This window comes from Lepisosteus oculatus, chromosome 4 (genome assembly GCF_040954835.1).
Source record: "Lepisosteus oculatus isolate fLepOcu1 chromosome 4, fLepOcu1.hap2, whole genome shotgun sequence".
NCBI lineage: Eukaryota > Metazoa > Chordata > Actinopteri > Semionotiformes > Lepisosteidae > Lepisosteus > Lepisosteus oculatus.
The window spans coordinates 59512149-59527685 of record NC_090699.1 but is presented as its reverse complement, the minus strand read 5'-3'; the positions used below and the strand labels follow the sequence as shown (position 1 = coordinate 59527685).

General features: G+C 37.6%; 1 protein-coding gene across 1 annotated transcript; it reads right to left on the bottom strand.

The window, feature by feature from the left end:
• Position 1: 1 nt before the first annotated feature.
• Positions 2-15095, bottom strand: dnase1l4.1 (deoxyribonuclease 1 like 4, tandem duplicate 1). The gene is made up of 9 exons (XM_006631083.3): positions 14922-15095; positions 11944-12033; positions 6479-6567; positions 5799-5885; positions 4747-4859; positions 3203-3315; positions 2734-2891; positions 1061-1157; positions 2-707 (listed from the first exon to the last, which is right to left on the bottom strand). The coding sequence occupies exons 1-9, from the start codon at positions 14931-14933 to the stop codon at positions 555-557; spliced, it is 912 nt and encodes a 303-aa protein (XP_006631146.2). The 5' UTR covers positions 14934-15095; the 3' UTR covers positions 2-554.
• Positions 15096-15537: the final 442 nt, after the last annotated feature.

Genomic DNA, 15537 nt, shown 5'->3' with positions numbered 1-15537 from the left:
CTTTTTGGATCTGTGTTGTTTTTAATAGTTTCATACTCAGAAATGACATACAGATTTTTTTTCATTTCTAAATAGGTGCAGATTTAAACGTCCATTTTAATATATTTAAACTTTTTGGCTTGTCAACCACTGTAATAATATGTTCACAAATTTAAACATAAATCGATATTTATGTAAATTATGTCATTAGGAACAAAAAAAAACATTGGAAATGAAGGCATGCACTTGTTTGAATATTACTGCAGCTGCCATGAAATTAAAGGAGAAACAAAAGTGACTTTACTGAATTACAGACAAAAGCTTGCCAGTGGATGATGATATCAAAGTCAAACAATGGCCTTTCTTATGTTTCTCCTTATTTGGCAAATATTCTAATTTATTTCATGGCACCACATTTTGTAAGTAATATTACATAAGAGCTTAACGTTTTTGACAATCTGAAAATGGCCAAGCAAATAAAAAATCACATTTCATCATAATCATTACTCAGTAAAGCCCAGTATAGGCTCCATTTTCCACGGAGGTTCCTGATATTTTGGCCAGAGAGCATATTTCTATTTTTGTCTGGGCTTTTTCCCAGCCCTCGGGTGAGCTGCAGGTTGAGTCTGAGGAGTTCGTTTGGGTCTTTTATTCCCTGGCCTGCGATCTTGCGAATTTGTAGCCTTCAATTCAACTTCCACAGGATAGTGATCACTCACTTTCAGAGTCTGAAAGAAAATAGTGTTTCAGGTGATGTTTTTTTAACCTGCAATTTATGTTATGCATTTGATGTTTTATAAGTATGTATTAAAAACAAATCTGTTGTTTATTACTTAACTAACCAATCCGAAGCTGACACAGTTTCTTTATAAAGTTTGTTTTCAAGGTCAGCAGAGAATCTAAAGAGAGGATATGAGGCTATAAGGTAACAAAGGCAGGATTTCAGGTTTATTATTTCTTAGTTTATTTATCACCAATTTCACCACAGATCAGACATTTCTTCATCTGCTGCCCTTTCAAGCATTGTGCCAATACTCCATTATGTTATGTTATTCGCTGAAAGTCTTACAAAGATCCCTACCATTTCGTCAGTCAGTTGAAACTCTTCTTGGAAGTTGAATGGTTTGGCTGAATATGGGACAATAGCATCCAGCATGTCATCACCATAAACCACAATCCTAATGTAATTAAAAAGGGATAAAAAGAGGAGATTATTATTTTCATAGCAATCCACCGGTAGTAAATTATTTACATTTGATCAAAACCTGACCATTTCTTGAAACCTCACCCTGCAATGTAAAGTAATTAATACAGAGTGCGTGGTCGTGTGGCACACAACAATGCTTCGGTTTTGGACTTAGTTCTGGACTGGGTTTCCTTCTATGTGGCATTTGCATGTTCTAATAAGTTCAGAATAAACATTCTGATAATGGATGGTATTGCAGATTTTAATACTAATGATCAGCTTTGGTTGGAAACGTTGCTACAGAAGAGCAGAATCATGGTTTGGTCAAATTGATTCCCTACCCAATCTAATAACCTAGAAATGTTTGTCTATCTAGTCAGTGTGTATGAAAAATGATATTGAAACCGATCTACAAAAACAACATACTGTACCATTTTATGTTTCAATATGTCCAGTGTCTCACAAGGGGCTATAAGCCATTTTTCAAAGCCTTGACTCACCATGGGGATACTGAGCTATACTCTGAATAACCCTGAAATGGACAGTGTGCTGTGTGTGTGAATAACGTCCAAGAACATCTAAAAAGTTTATGTGGAACCTTATACATTTTGGAATTCCATACATACATTACAAATAACGTTCCTGCTCAAGTTGACGTTCAAACAAAATGAATCTAAAAGTAGCAGCAGCTACAGTATATCACCCTGCAGTTCACAACTGGCAACCCACTGATTCTAATCAGGTGCAAGCCTGGTCAGTACCTGGATGGGAAACTCCTGGGAAAAACTAGGGTTGCTGCTAGAAGAGGTGTTAGTGGAACAAGTAGGGAGTGCTTTCCCTGCAGTCTGTGTGGGTTCTAATGCCTCACTATAGTGATGGGGACACTATACTGTAAAAAGGCGCCGTGCTTCAGATGAGATGTAAAACCGAGGTCCTGACTCTCTGTGGTCATTAAAAATCCCAGGGTCTTTCTTGAAAAGAGTAGGAATGAATAAATTTCCCCCTGTCCTTTACCAATCATGGCCTCCTAATAATCCTCATGTATGAACTTGCTTCATCACTCCGGTCTCCTCCCCACTGATAGCTTATGTATTGTGAGTACACTGGCACACTTCGGATGCACATCAGTGAAAGGGAATCCTCATTTCACATAAAGCACTTTGAGTGGTGTGTCCAGAGAAACACTATATAAGTGTAAGGAATAATAATAATACAAAAATATTATTATTATGTTATGACATTACAGAGATGTTAAAACTTTAGTTCTTGAACAAAGAACACAAGAAACAGGTGATAAACTGTATGCAAAAGAGTCATGGGGCTTTGGGACAAACTGTTTAATGTTGGGTATCTGAAGATGACTATTGTGGGGGCCATCAAGAAACACTTGGATAAATTTGTTTAAAACAACTAAACAAACAAGAATGGACAAACTATCCTCACAAATTTGTAACCTTCCTAAACTTTTTGTTTTGAAAGGAAACAAAAAATGTTGAAGCTTATTGAAATCTAAGAAAAGAGAGGCAGAAGTGGATTAAAAAAAGAAATACATTCTCAACAAGAGTCACCTGTCATATGTGTTGTCATTTCCTTTATTGGCTGTGGTGTCAACCTCATCTTCAATCAACCAGTGGAAGTTTTTGTCACTTCGGATGCGGATTTTCTTCATTTTTTTATTGGAGAGGTAGCCCCCGTCCGCATTGAAGTCCCCCAACATCATGACGTTCTGCAAAACACAGCCAATCTTAGTACTTCTTTAGTACTGATGAACAGTATCCAACACATACTGTAGCGATTTTCATATTTTCATACTGGAGTTAGAGTTACTGTAAGTACAACGTATGTTACAAAGTTAATATAGTAACAACATAGGTGTAGCAGTAGAGCAGGTCCACAATCTCACAATACCACAAAAGTAAAAAGTGTAGATTTTGTGTATGCTATTAGATTAACTGAATACATTTTTGCGAAGATAAAACTAAGTTGCTCGGACCATATACGTTTTCTGTATTTTCAGGGATTTTCTGAAGTACATACATCGGTTTCCCATTTATCTTGCACGGCCAAGAACACATCGTAGAGCTCGTCTAACTCCTTTTCCACAGAGCTGGGCTGGGTATGTACAGGAATCAGTACAAGATCCTTGAGGACTTCGCAAAAATAGACAGATTAATTCATTTCTCAAATTAAACATTACAGTTTCTCGCAATGGATTTACAGCATTAAATCTTTGTGGACAAATACAATGTACAATCAATTTAGACAGCAGCGCATTTGTTTAATAATAATTCCTTATTTTTTAACCACTTTTCATCCCAAGATTTTTACATAAAGAGATCCAGTTCAGCCACCTCTGAGGTGCTGAATCCACTTGGGTCATGTGCCGCAGCCATTATGCACCACCAGCCTGACTTCACCACTGGTCAGGTGCAGAAATGAGAAAATGCTTCACAACTTGAATTAAGAAGGAATTGTAGGAAGGTCAGATTGGCCAAGCCCATAGTGGAATTTAAGATGGACTTTATAATTACTCTTTCAAAAAGTGCCGTGAGATCTTTAATGACCAAGTAAAGAAACTGAAGAGCAGAAAATAATAACTGTAAATAACGATCTGAGTTAATGAGGCAGAACTGCTATTAACTGCTTAAAGTGTGAGTGTGTCCCTAATCTGTTCCATATTTCTATATGGTTATATTTACTATATCTAAAAACTATATGTTTAATAGCAGCAATTATAAAATAAAGTAGGAAACATTTTTATACTTTCTTTGTTATGTTTTATTATATTGCTGTTTTACAGGGATGTTATGGGCAATGCGTGGCAACGATTCTGTGGTTTATGATGCTGTGTGCTGCTGTGCTCTGCAGGCTCAAAAGAAAGATCTCGTCACATGTTGAGTTTCAGGGGCATCTTTCAAATGACAGTAAAGAAAAAAGCAGCAAGTGGACGTTATCCACTTCCTCAGTACTTTACTGTCAACTACAGTATGTTACAGCATGCAAAAAGAAACAGAATGACCTTAACACACTGCACAGAAGAATATTTTGAATTACCATATGCCTTAACTACTGACATCTTTAGATCCCCAGTCTTCTGTTCAGCAGAGGTGTGTACCTCATTGTGCTATGGGTACTACATTATTGTTTTGACTGATGTACACAAAGAACTAATGTCATATATTGGTGATATGTTTTTAGTTACTTGTCAGTGATGAGAACATGGATGCAACCTTCATGCAACACATTTCTGTTGTGAATTAGTACTGCTAGGTCTTCAAACAGGAAGATTGTGCCAATTTTTTTTGAGCTACTGCCAACAGTTGAGACAGAATCTTTTGTACAGACTCTGTGTACAGCATTGGAAGAAGATGGCATTGATCTACAAAAGCACACTGGATGGAACAAACACTACACACTACAGGTTCAATACAAGGACTAGAGGTGACAGGGATGCAAGAGCTTTTACTAACTTCACAAACTGGATTATTCCAAACTACATCTAAAAACAACTTCCAGCTACAGTAAGCTGATTTGAAAGTTGTCTAATTTCTTCCTTATAGAAACCAGTGACATCTACTTACCTGTTTTTGAACAAGTGAAACGCAGAACAAACGGCTCCCTAGCAAAAGCATCTTCGTCGCCCACTTGATTATCTTCGTACTGGTACGAACCAGTCAGTTTCACCAAATCTTCCCTTACAGTCAAAATACAAGGGACACCATTTCCACCTTAAGATGCAGTCAGTAATCTTAATGATCCAAACCAGAGAAATAATGCAAAATGCACTCAGCAAAACTGTATGATTTTTCTTTTTCTTTTGTAAAATATTTTAAAATAGAAAAAAAAGAAATTTAAGTATTACATCTGAAAAATGCAACCTGTGGAATTACACTGCAAAAATCATAATTTATTTAAATGAACTTCCAAAAACCTTTATACACTGTTAATCATTGATCAACATGTACAGTATGTGTTTCTGATTCTTCTGAGTAAAAGAAAGTGATTGAGAGCAAACAGCTGGTCCTGATACATCCCTTATATTCTACTTGCGGATCTGCTTTTGTTTTGATGTGCTCCGTAGATTATGACTTTGAACTTAGCCAGTAAGTGGTGGTTAGTGAGATATGATACAAGGCTTGGGTTTTGCAATACCACCCTTGAATTTCACACACCAGGGTCAATTTAAGTAATCTGAAGGAAGTGCATTATATTATCTTCATCTTTATTGAGCTTGTAAAGTTTTGATCTTCCTCTTTTGGAGCCACCAAGTGTGATTCTCTTCTAGCTTATAGTAACCGGTCCCACACCAGCTCATAAGAGATGTTTCCTACAGATTTTCCTCATGCCACATCCCTCTGTGATCAGAGAGCACACACAGCAGAGGACAGAGGACAGCCATGAATCCCGCAGTAACACCACACGCGTACAAGCCTCAGACTGGCCACAGATGCCAGAGTGGGGAAACTTAGGACCCCAAGCAGTATCAGCATACCAAACCCCTGCGATACCCCAGCAATGGTGCATTGCCCTCTGAGAACCCCTGGTATTGTACCCCAGGCTGGGTTTGAATTAATAAAATCCAAGCCATGAGGCACATGAGCCACCCGAACTGATGTTTTATTGTCTGCTTTACCTGTAAAGAAACATGAATTGCTCCTTGTAAGTGTGCCTTCCCAGGCGGGTGCTGATTTGCATCGTGTAGGGGTTGTCCTTATTAGCCCTGTTGACAGGCAAACCAAAGTTCAGGTGTTTCCCTGTATTTTCATAAATGTTTCTCTCCATTAGCTGACTGTCCTACAACAGTGAACATCATCATCTTAATAAGTAAAACAGTGAGGCTGTAGTGAATACACAATGCTGAACATTTACAATGATGTGTTTTACAAATGTTTCTTACACTTTTTTAACAAACTCTCAACTTCAACTTCAATTGTTGATCTAATTGTTGATATAACATTCCAGTATGTTCCTTTACACTGTTTAACATAAACCACTATATATAAAGAGATGGCTAATTACTTATTATTCAGTGCTACCTATTCTTGGTCCTCAGTGAAAATTAAGATTTTCTATCCCACCTGTGCTTTTAGTTACACAATTAACCTAGCATTTATGAGGGGTGTGATTTAAAGGGGACTACAGAATATGCTGCTGCAGGATTGAAGCCATTAAAGACCACCACTGCTCACAGCTCTCAGAATTACTGCCCATGTGATATAAATGAACTTTTGCCTGCTTTGCAACAAACTGGACACTTGCTATCCACTGTACCTATAGCAACTCTTATTTTAAAGCAAGGCCCCAAACTCTTACTTATTTAGCTCTTCCAAAAATTTCTTAATTGCTTTTCCTTTGACATCCACCACTTCTAGGATCAGGATAATGCCATACCGAGACACAGTCTAGGAAGAGAGAACAAAAAAAATTGATTCAGAATACATAGATTTCTTCTCCATTATCACATATTGTGTTGGACATTTGCCCATTACCAATGGAATTACCAACTGACTTGTCAATGTATTTCCAGAATTACACTTTGAAAACACTCATCATAGTAATTACACCCCATCATTACCTTTTACTACATTTAAACCGGATCTATTCCTGAATATCAGAAAATGACTGAGCAGACAAATCCATAATTAAAATAATCATAACCCTCAACTTGTATTTTGCCAAGAATACACCTGAGTGGTTGCTTAATTAACCTAGTCACACCTTAAACAGATAAGTCTCAGAGGTACCTGAGTTCTTTGTTCTCTGGCACACTTTTGATGAAAAGATAATAAGGCGCACATTGGGCTAAACAAATATTAATTAACAATGACAATACAAAAAACTTAACAACATAAATCTACAACACACATGTTAACACTATGTACAAATTTACTGACAGGGCATTTCAGAGGTTTACATCCTGACAACTAAGACGGCTACCAAGTGTTCAACATTTATATAACGCCTAAAAAGGCCAAAAGAAGAGAAATATGCCTTCTAAACTAAACAGAAAACAAACTACATACAGATAAATTTCATTATCTGTAATCCTGGATGCTTCCAAAATGAATGAAAGCTGAGGCCATGTGATCTTAAAAGCTGACCAGAGAAAAGAGAAACAGGACTGGAATAAAGTGGTGGGAATGGGATCAAAGATAGATGTGGTGGGTTTCATGTGTGTAACTAGTTTGTTAAGGGATGCTGAGTCAAGAAGAGAGAAGCTGGAGAGAAGGGAACCAGAGAACTTGGATGAGGAGGGAGGAGGTATGGAAATGATATGCGTAGTGGAGAGAATGTGGTGCCAGATGTTGTCAATCTTAGAACTAAAGAAATCTAAGAATGTGTTGCAAAGTTGTGATGAGGCAGGTAATGTGGTAGGGCAGTTTGGCTTGAGCAGTCTGTTGATGGTGAAGAAAAGATGTCTGGGGTTGTTTTGGTGATTTTCAATGATGTGAGAGAAGTAGGTGGATCTAGCAGACTCTATGGTAACCTTAAGATCAGATAAGTAATCTCTCCAAGCCTGGTAATGTACATTTAGGCCGGAAAGACGCCACCTACGCTCAAGTTTGCGAGAGGCTGCCTTCATGGATCGCAGATGGTCATTGTACCAAGGGGCAGGGCGAGAGAAAGAGATGGTTCAAGTTTTTAAAGGAGCAAAGGTGTCAAGGTGTTAAAACTAGCCAGGTGTGACCCATTGTATCTAGATTCGAAAAAAAGGCACTTCAATAGTCTCTTACAACAGCCCCTAACAGTATTATTTATAACCCTCTATTAATGTCAAGGATTTTTATTCTTCTCATTTGTTTGGTTCAGGGACCACTGATATGGTTGGCATGTTGTTTCTGCTGTTGCAATTACAAGGATACAACAACAACAGGAAATACTTGTATCTGTTCTGCTATCTTATAGTATCTCACCACACCATTCCTGACCTACAGAACTGTGCAAACACCTCTCCCACACTCTCTTCTCTAATGTTAAGTATTTTAAGTGCCTGGCTTGAATGGTTAAATTAGGCTTTTTGGGGTCTATTTTAATTGTTTCTGCCTCTATCCAGCTTCTTGAAGTTGCCCCCCCCCCCCGTACAGATAGCACAAACGATGAAACCCACCTTATTCGTTAGTGGTATGTTTGTGCCAGTTTCTGCAGTTGAAAGTAGCGTTTGTGCTGCTTTCGTTTCCGAGATATAGCGCCTTGTTTTATCGGGGTCGTGACGTCACTCAGCCCCCCTACAGCCCCCTTTCCCTGTTGTAGGGAAACCAAACCGGTCTCATTTGTTAGTTCTACGTTTGTGCCATTGAAGAAATTTCCTAGCTGCTTCCCAGCTTCCCAGAGCATGTATCGAGCTTCCCAGTGCACGCGTTTGCTTGTAGCAGCTCGATACATGCTCGATCTGTAAGAGTTAAACACGAAGAGGTTCTAAAATTTCTCCTGTAAACAAATTACAAGTCTTGGACTGCATGAATAACATTAAGATAATATTGACGGATAGATGCGATTGTGCATTTTTCAGATAAGTATTCAGATCACCTCTAAATGACTTGCAGTATTTTTAAGTGAACGACGTTTACAGAGCTAAAATACATCAAAAATATGTATTTGACACTTTTATTAGCAGACCATTCTTGCAATTAAAGGTACGATGATTTGATTAGCACTGTAATGCGATTATAATAATTCACTGTTAATTCTTGTTGGAAGAATTTCCAAATTAGGTGTCTTTTGGAGTCTAAAATTGAGTACTAATTTCGTGGGTTTCATACAAGTTTCAAAGCATGAAGGATCAAACAAGATCTTCAGAACTTAATTTTTTAATACCTTCGCAGTTTTTATTCTCATGGCGCTTCACTCGATATTACCCTTGGGGCGATGCATTTACTCCAACCTCTGAAACCCATACGTGCGTGCACGTTCTTCTGGTATGTTATGATCAAGTCCGCTGAATATTTAAAGACAAGGTAAAAGCTCTGTGAAGTTGTCCCCCCTACAGACAACACAAACGATTAAACCCACCTCATTCATCAGTGCTATGTTTGTGCCGGTTTGTGTTGTTGAAAGTAGCGTTTGTGCTGCTTTAGTTTTCCGAGATATAGCGCCTTGTTTTTTCCGGTGATCATGTGACCATGCACGATGACTTTGACCTCCAGTGACTCCGTCTGCCGAGTTCAAGCGCTCTGTTACAGTTTAGCTCGTACCCTTAACATTTTAAAGACAATCAATTACCTCCTTAGATGTGAATAATACTAAGACATGACGCATGCCAACAAGTTAACCATCTATGACATAAACCTGTGGTTGTAATGCATGTAAAATCACCGTGATTGTAAGATCTATGGTTTTTATTTTATACGTAACGTTTTCCTTTGCTTTCCCTACCGTGACACGCTGTTGCCAAACGCATAACCGTGGGATAACATCGCGACAAGACCTCTGCAGCATGTCATGGTAGGGACCCCATGTATAAGGCATGTATATTGCGGCAGTGTATATCACGACTGGCGCCTTGCTTCCATGCCCCCCTGGCACCGCTGTGGCAACAAAGGTCTCATATCAGGATATGATATACCCAGATAGGACGTGTCCCGATATATGGATTGTGTGTCGCAACATGGGGTCAGCATATCCTGTCAGGGAATGTCCTATCGCAACATATGGATTCCATGTCGTGACATGGAGCGGGGCATTATGTCGGGGTATATCGTATCGCTTCATGTAGGGCTTCATGTCGCGACATGGACGTGACTGGGTTTGTCATATCGCGATATAGGGCCTTTCATGTCGCGACATGGGGCGGGGCACTTTGTCGGGGATATGTCATATCGCGATATGCAGGCTTCATGTCGCGACATGGGGGCGGGGGTGTTTTGTCGGGGTATGTCATATCGCGATATATGGACTTAATGTTGCGACAGTGGCGCCATGACAGTGATGCGCCAGTCGCAATGGGTATCGCGATGTGATCGTGATGTGCGCCCTCCTATCTTGACATGCTATCGGAGTCATGAACGTGCTGTGGATGCCATGGCATTTTTTCTCTGCTATTCAGTTTTGAACCCAGTGCGACTTCTCTAGATTGATCAGTAATTGAAAACCAGTGGGTGTTATTGTATATCCAGCGTGCTCATACAACATATACGGTACATACAGAACTTCTGCTGTGGCGCTTTACCCAATCAGAGTGTCGATTCTCATTCTTCACTCAATCGCGGCCCGAGCTGTTCGGGGGTTTAGCCAATCGAGGCTCTGTGAGCTGTTCAAGCCAGCAGCTGCAGGTGGATCGGCTTGTTTACCGTCAATGAGAAACTATTTTTAAAACGATTTACTTATTTGCAAAATAACACCATCGGCTTGTATTTTAACGTCTTTATTGATTCACAATGTCCCGTACGTTTCGAAATAAATACTTTTTTATTTGCAATATAACTGTCTCCGCTGCTTTCTGTAATGATTACATGGTATTTGAACAATTTTAATCGTACATTTAAGGTGGGGGAAACACCTTCTGCTTTGTACTTAAAAAATGAATAGAAATGTAAAGTTTATGATCATTATATTATTATGCTCGTGCTTTCAATTTTGTTTTTTATTGTTCAATTATATTGGAAACTAATACCTAAAAATGTGAATATGGGCTCTCGTGTTGTACCAGCGGTAATTTCGAAACTGGTGTCTCTTCACCAATGAAAGGAGTATACAGGCAATACATTTTCGAGAACATGGTTAAAAATTAAAAGAAAATACCTAACCTAATGAACTAACATAGTAACTCCTCCCTAAATGTAACACTGTTGGCTGAATCTCTGGGGTAAACTGATCAAGATCACAACTGAAAGATCTAGTGGTCGTGACTTTGCTTTTTGTACGTCACAGAGTGACGTCACAGCCAGAAAAAGAACGCACTATATTGAAATATATTGAAACATCCACCCCACCCGACCAGACTCGGAAAACAAATTGCCCCCACCGTTTTCATCACAATCAGGAGTTCAAGTACCGAGTTTGTTGGTACCTGTAAACATCCTTGTAGATAGTCACATGATTACCCGAAATAACAAGGCGCTTTATCTCAGAAACGAAAGCAGCACAAATGCTACTTACAGCGACACAAACCGGCACAAAAGCAGTACTAACGAATGAGGAAAAAACGAATGTTTGTACTGTCTGTGTGGGGGGGCAAGTTCACGGAGCTCCTCTATCCCTATCCTATTTGTACATAGACATCCAGTGGTGACAGCTTGTGCTGCACCCATGTTTAACTACACACATGTGAAGGTTCGGGTTTAGGTTTATACAGAGAAGCTGCATTTGGACTATTTTCCTAGATTGTCTGTCACATGCACCCATTACTGATAACCCACAAATCCTTGTGGGATATGTGGGTTGTGGGAAGACTGAGCCTATTTAGGAAAAACAAGGCACAAGGCATGACTGATAGATGGGACACTATTTCATTGTAGGAATACAAAAAAAAGTGAGTATTTAAATTAGACTGTCATTCCTCACTAGGAACTTTATTTTACTAGCATGAATGTGCAAGCTCCACACAGACAGAAGACTGAAGCAGAGATCCATGGAGCCGTGAGACAGCATCTTAAAGAAGCATGTTGCCATGATACAAAATCTATTACTTATTAATAATATGTAATATTTTGTAAAACATTACATGCACATTTATAATATTTTTCTTCTTGATAAATTCAAAACTGCCTGTAATATAATTCTATGTACAAAACTCTTGCTCATTGTTAAAAGCTTTGTGGCTTTTAAAAACAGGGTCTTACCTTGATAAGAACAGAAAGGATGTTTTTGTCAGCAATTTTGTTTTCACCAAATCGCTGGATGTTGAAGGATGCAATCTTCATGACTTCAGACTTGTCATTTGCAATTAAAAGGAGAAAAATACAATTTTGAAAAATAAAAAGTAGATTCTTTCACGCCAGATATCACAGAGCACTCAAAACATTTTTGTTTTAAAAAAACCCCACAGATTAAAGAACAGAATCTTCATATTTATGAAAAGGTTCAAAGACAAATCTGTACTACACTAATTTCATGTGTCTTTCTAAGCTCTACATTTCTATATTATTCACATTTCTATATGTGGTGAAACAAAACAAGTATAAACATAGGTCTTCATGTTCATGAAAGCCACAACATATGTTGTACAGAAAGATCATTATCTGGGTAGGCAGTGTAATGTTTTTCTTCAAAACCACGTCTGTCTCTCAGAACTAGAGTTATCTGTCTGTGACTGATATACAAAACAACAGTTTAAAGGAGAACCAGTTTAAAGGGGAATGAGGCAGAATTTTAAAAGAGCTAGGCTGTATGTTTTCAAGGGAAACAATGTATTTTACTGGTACCTCCACGATGTCACTAATATTAAAATAACACTGAAAATAGGATTAAATTGTTTGTGTTCATTTTGAATGTAGATGTTTGAAGTCAAATTAGGGCAGATATTTGTACTAAGGCTTCAGTAATCCTGACCAGCCATGACGTGTAATAATGAAACCCCATTATCCAGAAACTCATTTCAACATTCAACACAAATGAGCTAAAGAACACAGTAGCAGAAAACCACTATTGTATATTATTCTTATTCAAGGGCGAAAAAAATTAAGAAGGGTTACAAAATGGGTTTGTAAAATCTTTACAGAACTAGTTATGACAAAGCTATTTAAAGTAAATTAAGGAAGACCCAGTGCAACATAAATGCATTTGAGAATAAAATGGAACTTCCTTCCTTTAACTATATGGAGGTGTTTGATCAGTGACCTTTTTTTAAATAAAAAATGACTGTTACTTTCTTTTGAAATAAAGACTTAATTATATGTTCCACCCATGGCATTATAACATGGTTGAAAACAAAACTTATTGACTTTACTTTTGAAAAAACAAGTGTTAGAGCGCTGGACAATACTGTACGTGAACAGTCTTGTATAATATTTATTTAAAACCATTTCAAGTCAAGTATAGTGTTTTAAATCTTAAGTATTGTCTGTGATACACACATAAACTGGCACATACATACAACTATAGTACTTTAAATACATATTCAATTCACTATACTATATATAAATAAGAGTATGTAAGTTTTAAATGGTGAGCTGAACAAATAAACCACTGTTTGTGTCCTTAATAGTAAAAGATGTATAATGTTTTTGCTGTTTTATTATTTCTACTATTGTTATTATTGTATTATTTATTATTGTTTTGTTATAAATGTTTTCACCTAAACAAAGGGGAATTTTGCAACTGCATAGACCTCTCCCAGATGCTTTCCAATCTGTCTTTCACTTCCACTGACACCGATTTTCTCCCTCTGTTACTGTTCTTTCACAAAAACTAAAATACTGCTGAGGGCAATACTGCCACTGAACTGCTGTTCACAATGATGAATAATTTAGTGATTCTGTTTTTTTCTATATGTAAGTTCTTTAGGACAATATTCAGGAGAAATTAGCCTTTGTATTTTTTCTGTGCCTTAAAAAAATAAGCCATGGCCTGAGAAGGTCAAAAGATCTAAATACTTCAGTTTATTTTAAGAGGTTTGTTACCAATAAAATCAAAGTTGGTTGCATTTCCTTATCACATTTATCACTATCCCCCGTCTTGTCATGAACAACACAGTAGCACCGACTCACTTGGTTGAATGTGATTCACATGAGATGTCTTATGAAAGAAAAAAAAGCTCTTCTTTTACCAGGGTACATATTTATTTAATCACATTTTAATTGACGGTTAATGGTAACAATGAGAAGAGATTGTCGTCCACCAAATAGCTTCAAGCTTCCAGTCTGCCAAAGACACTTCTGGGTTATTCCCGAGTATACAATTAAATCGCAATGCTACTTAAGGTTACGGCAGTGATTGGCCAGTAATTGATCAAGGGTCCGCGGACTTGAGTCTGAGAAACGTGAGTTCATAGTGGTATATTCCGATAATTTGCATACTGGGAGTGATCTTCCTTCTGGGATTTTCATATATAGCGACGTTGTTACATACACTAGTTGTGGTTTTCTTTCATTCATGGGAAAATGCGACAGGATCAGCAAAGTGCTTATGAAATATTAAAAGTTTTAACCAGCATATTTTCACCGATTCCTACAAATGTGTCGCTACAATTTAAGTTACGATAAATTAAGCCTGCAATGTTACAGTATGTTACAGTAGGATTATATTTTATAAATACAGTGGAAGAAAACAGGATTACAAAAAAGTGTCAATATGTGTGCTGCAAAGGGACAATAAGACGTTCCTACTGGAATGTTAAAAGAATGAAACGTGTTTTATTTTCTTATTACTTTTCATTGAGCTATTAATCAATCTAATTGTTTCAGATATTTTTAAAATGTAAAGTTAGAAAAATGAAACATTTTTAAAGCTGTAGCTGATAAGTGGAACTGGAACATATGTATAATACATAACCACAGACACTGAGGAAATAAGACTTCGAAAGCTTTTGACCACAACTTCTGCACAGCTAATTTTCAGAGCACGCATAAAACAGTCAAAACGTGAAGTACAACTCCAGCAAACGTCTCTATCGAAATTTCTTAAAGATATAGCAGCTGAAATCACCTACAATTCGCAAATTGCATTTTCTTGATTAATAATGTGTACAGTATGTGCATGAACACCAAGAATGAACGCAGACTTGGGTGTCGCAAGATGAAAATGTCTCAATTCCTTTAAACAAGAGATTTTCAGGTTCAAGCCTACAAATAAACCGATAAGCTGACACTAAAGATCTTACCTTTTTATGCATTCACTAGGAACAATAGATGATTCTCGTTAGTCTTCCCTTGAACGTGAAAAAAAATTGTCAATCTTTATTAATAACACCTGAGACCTGACCTGCTTGAGACAGTTTACCGCCTCAGACTAGCAGAATTTCAAACAAACACACGCTGATAAGCAGCCTACAGCCACATTCCTTCCTGTAATTGGAGACGGTCTTTTTTATGTGGTCTAACATGGGTAGTGAGGCAGCTCACTTAGTATAGTGCAGGTCTACTTGCAGTTTCACATAGTGTTGATAAAACAGTACTTTGCACTGAAGAACTTCTGTCTAACAACATTTTGACACTATTGTATGTCTGCCTAACCATTTATTATCATTTTTTAATTCATCGTAAGACCGGGAGAGCTTACATCTTATGATTCCCAATTACAATAGCACTATATAGTATAATATACTATTTTATCGAATGCTAGTTAAAGAAGCTTAAATGGTTCAAAGCTGATACGAGCTACTGTATGTAGACCGAATACCATCTGTTGTGACTGTTCTTTTTTGCACAATAAAGAACATGAGTGATGTGTCTTTATCCAGGCGTGCAAAACAAAAGGCCGTTCAACCTGTAACAACA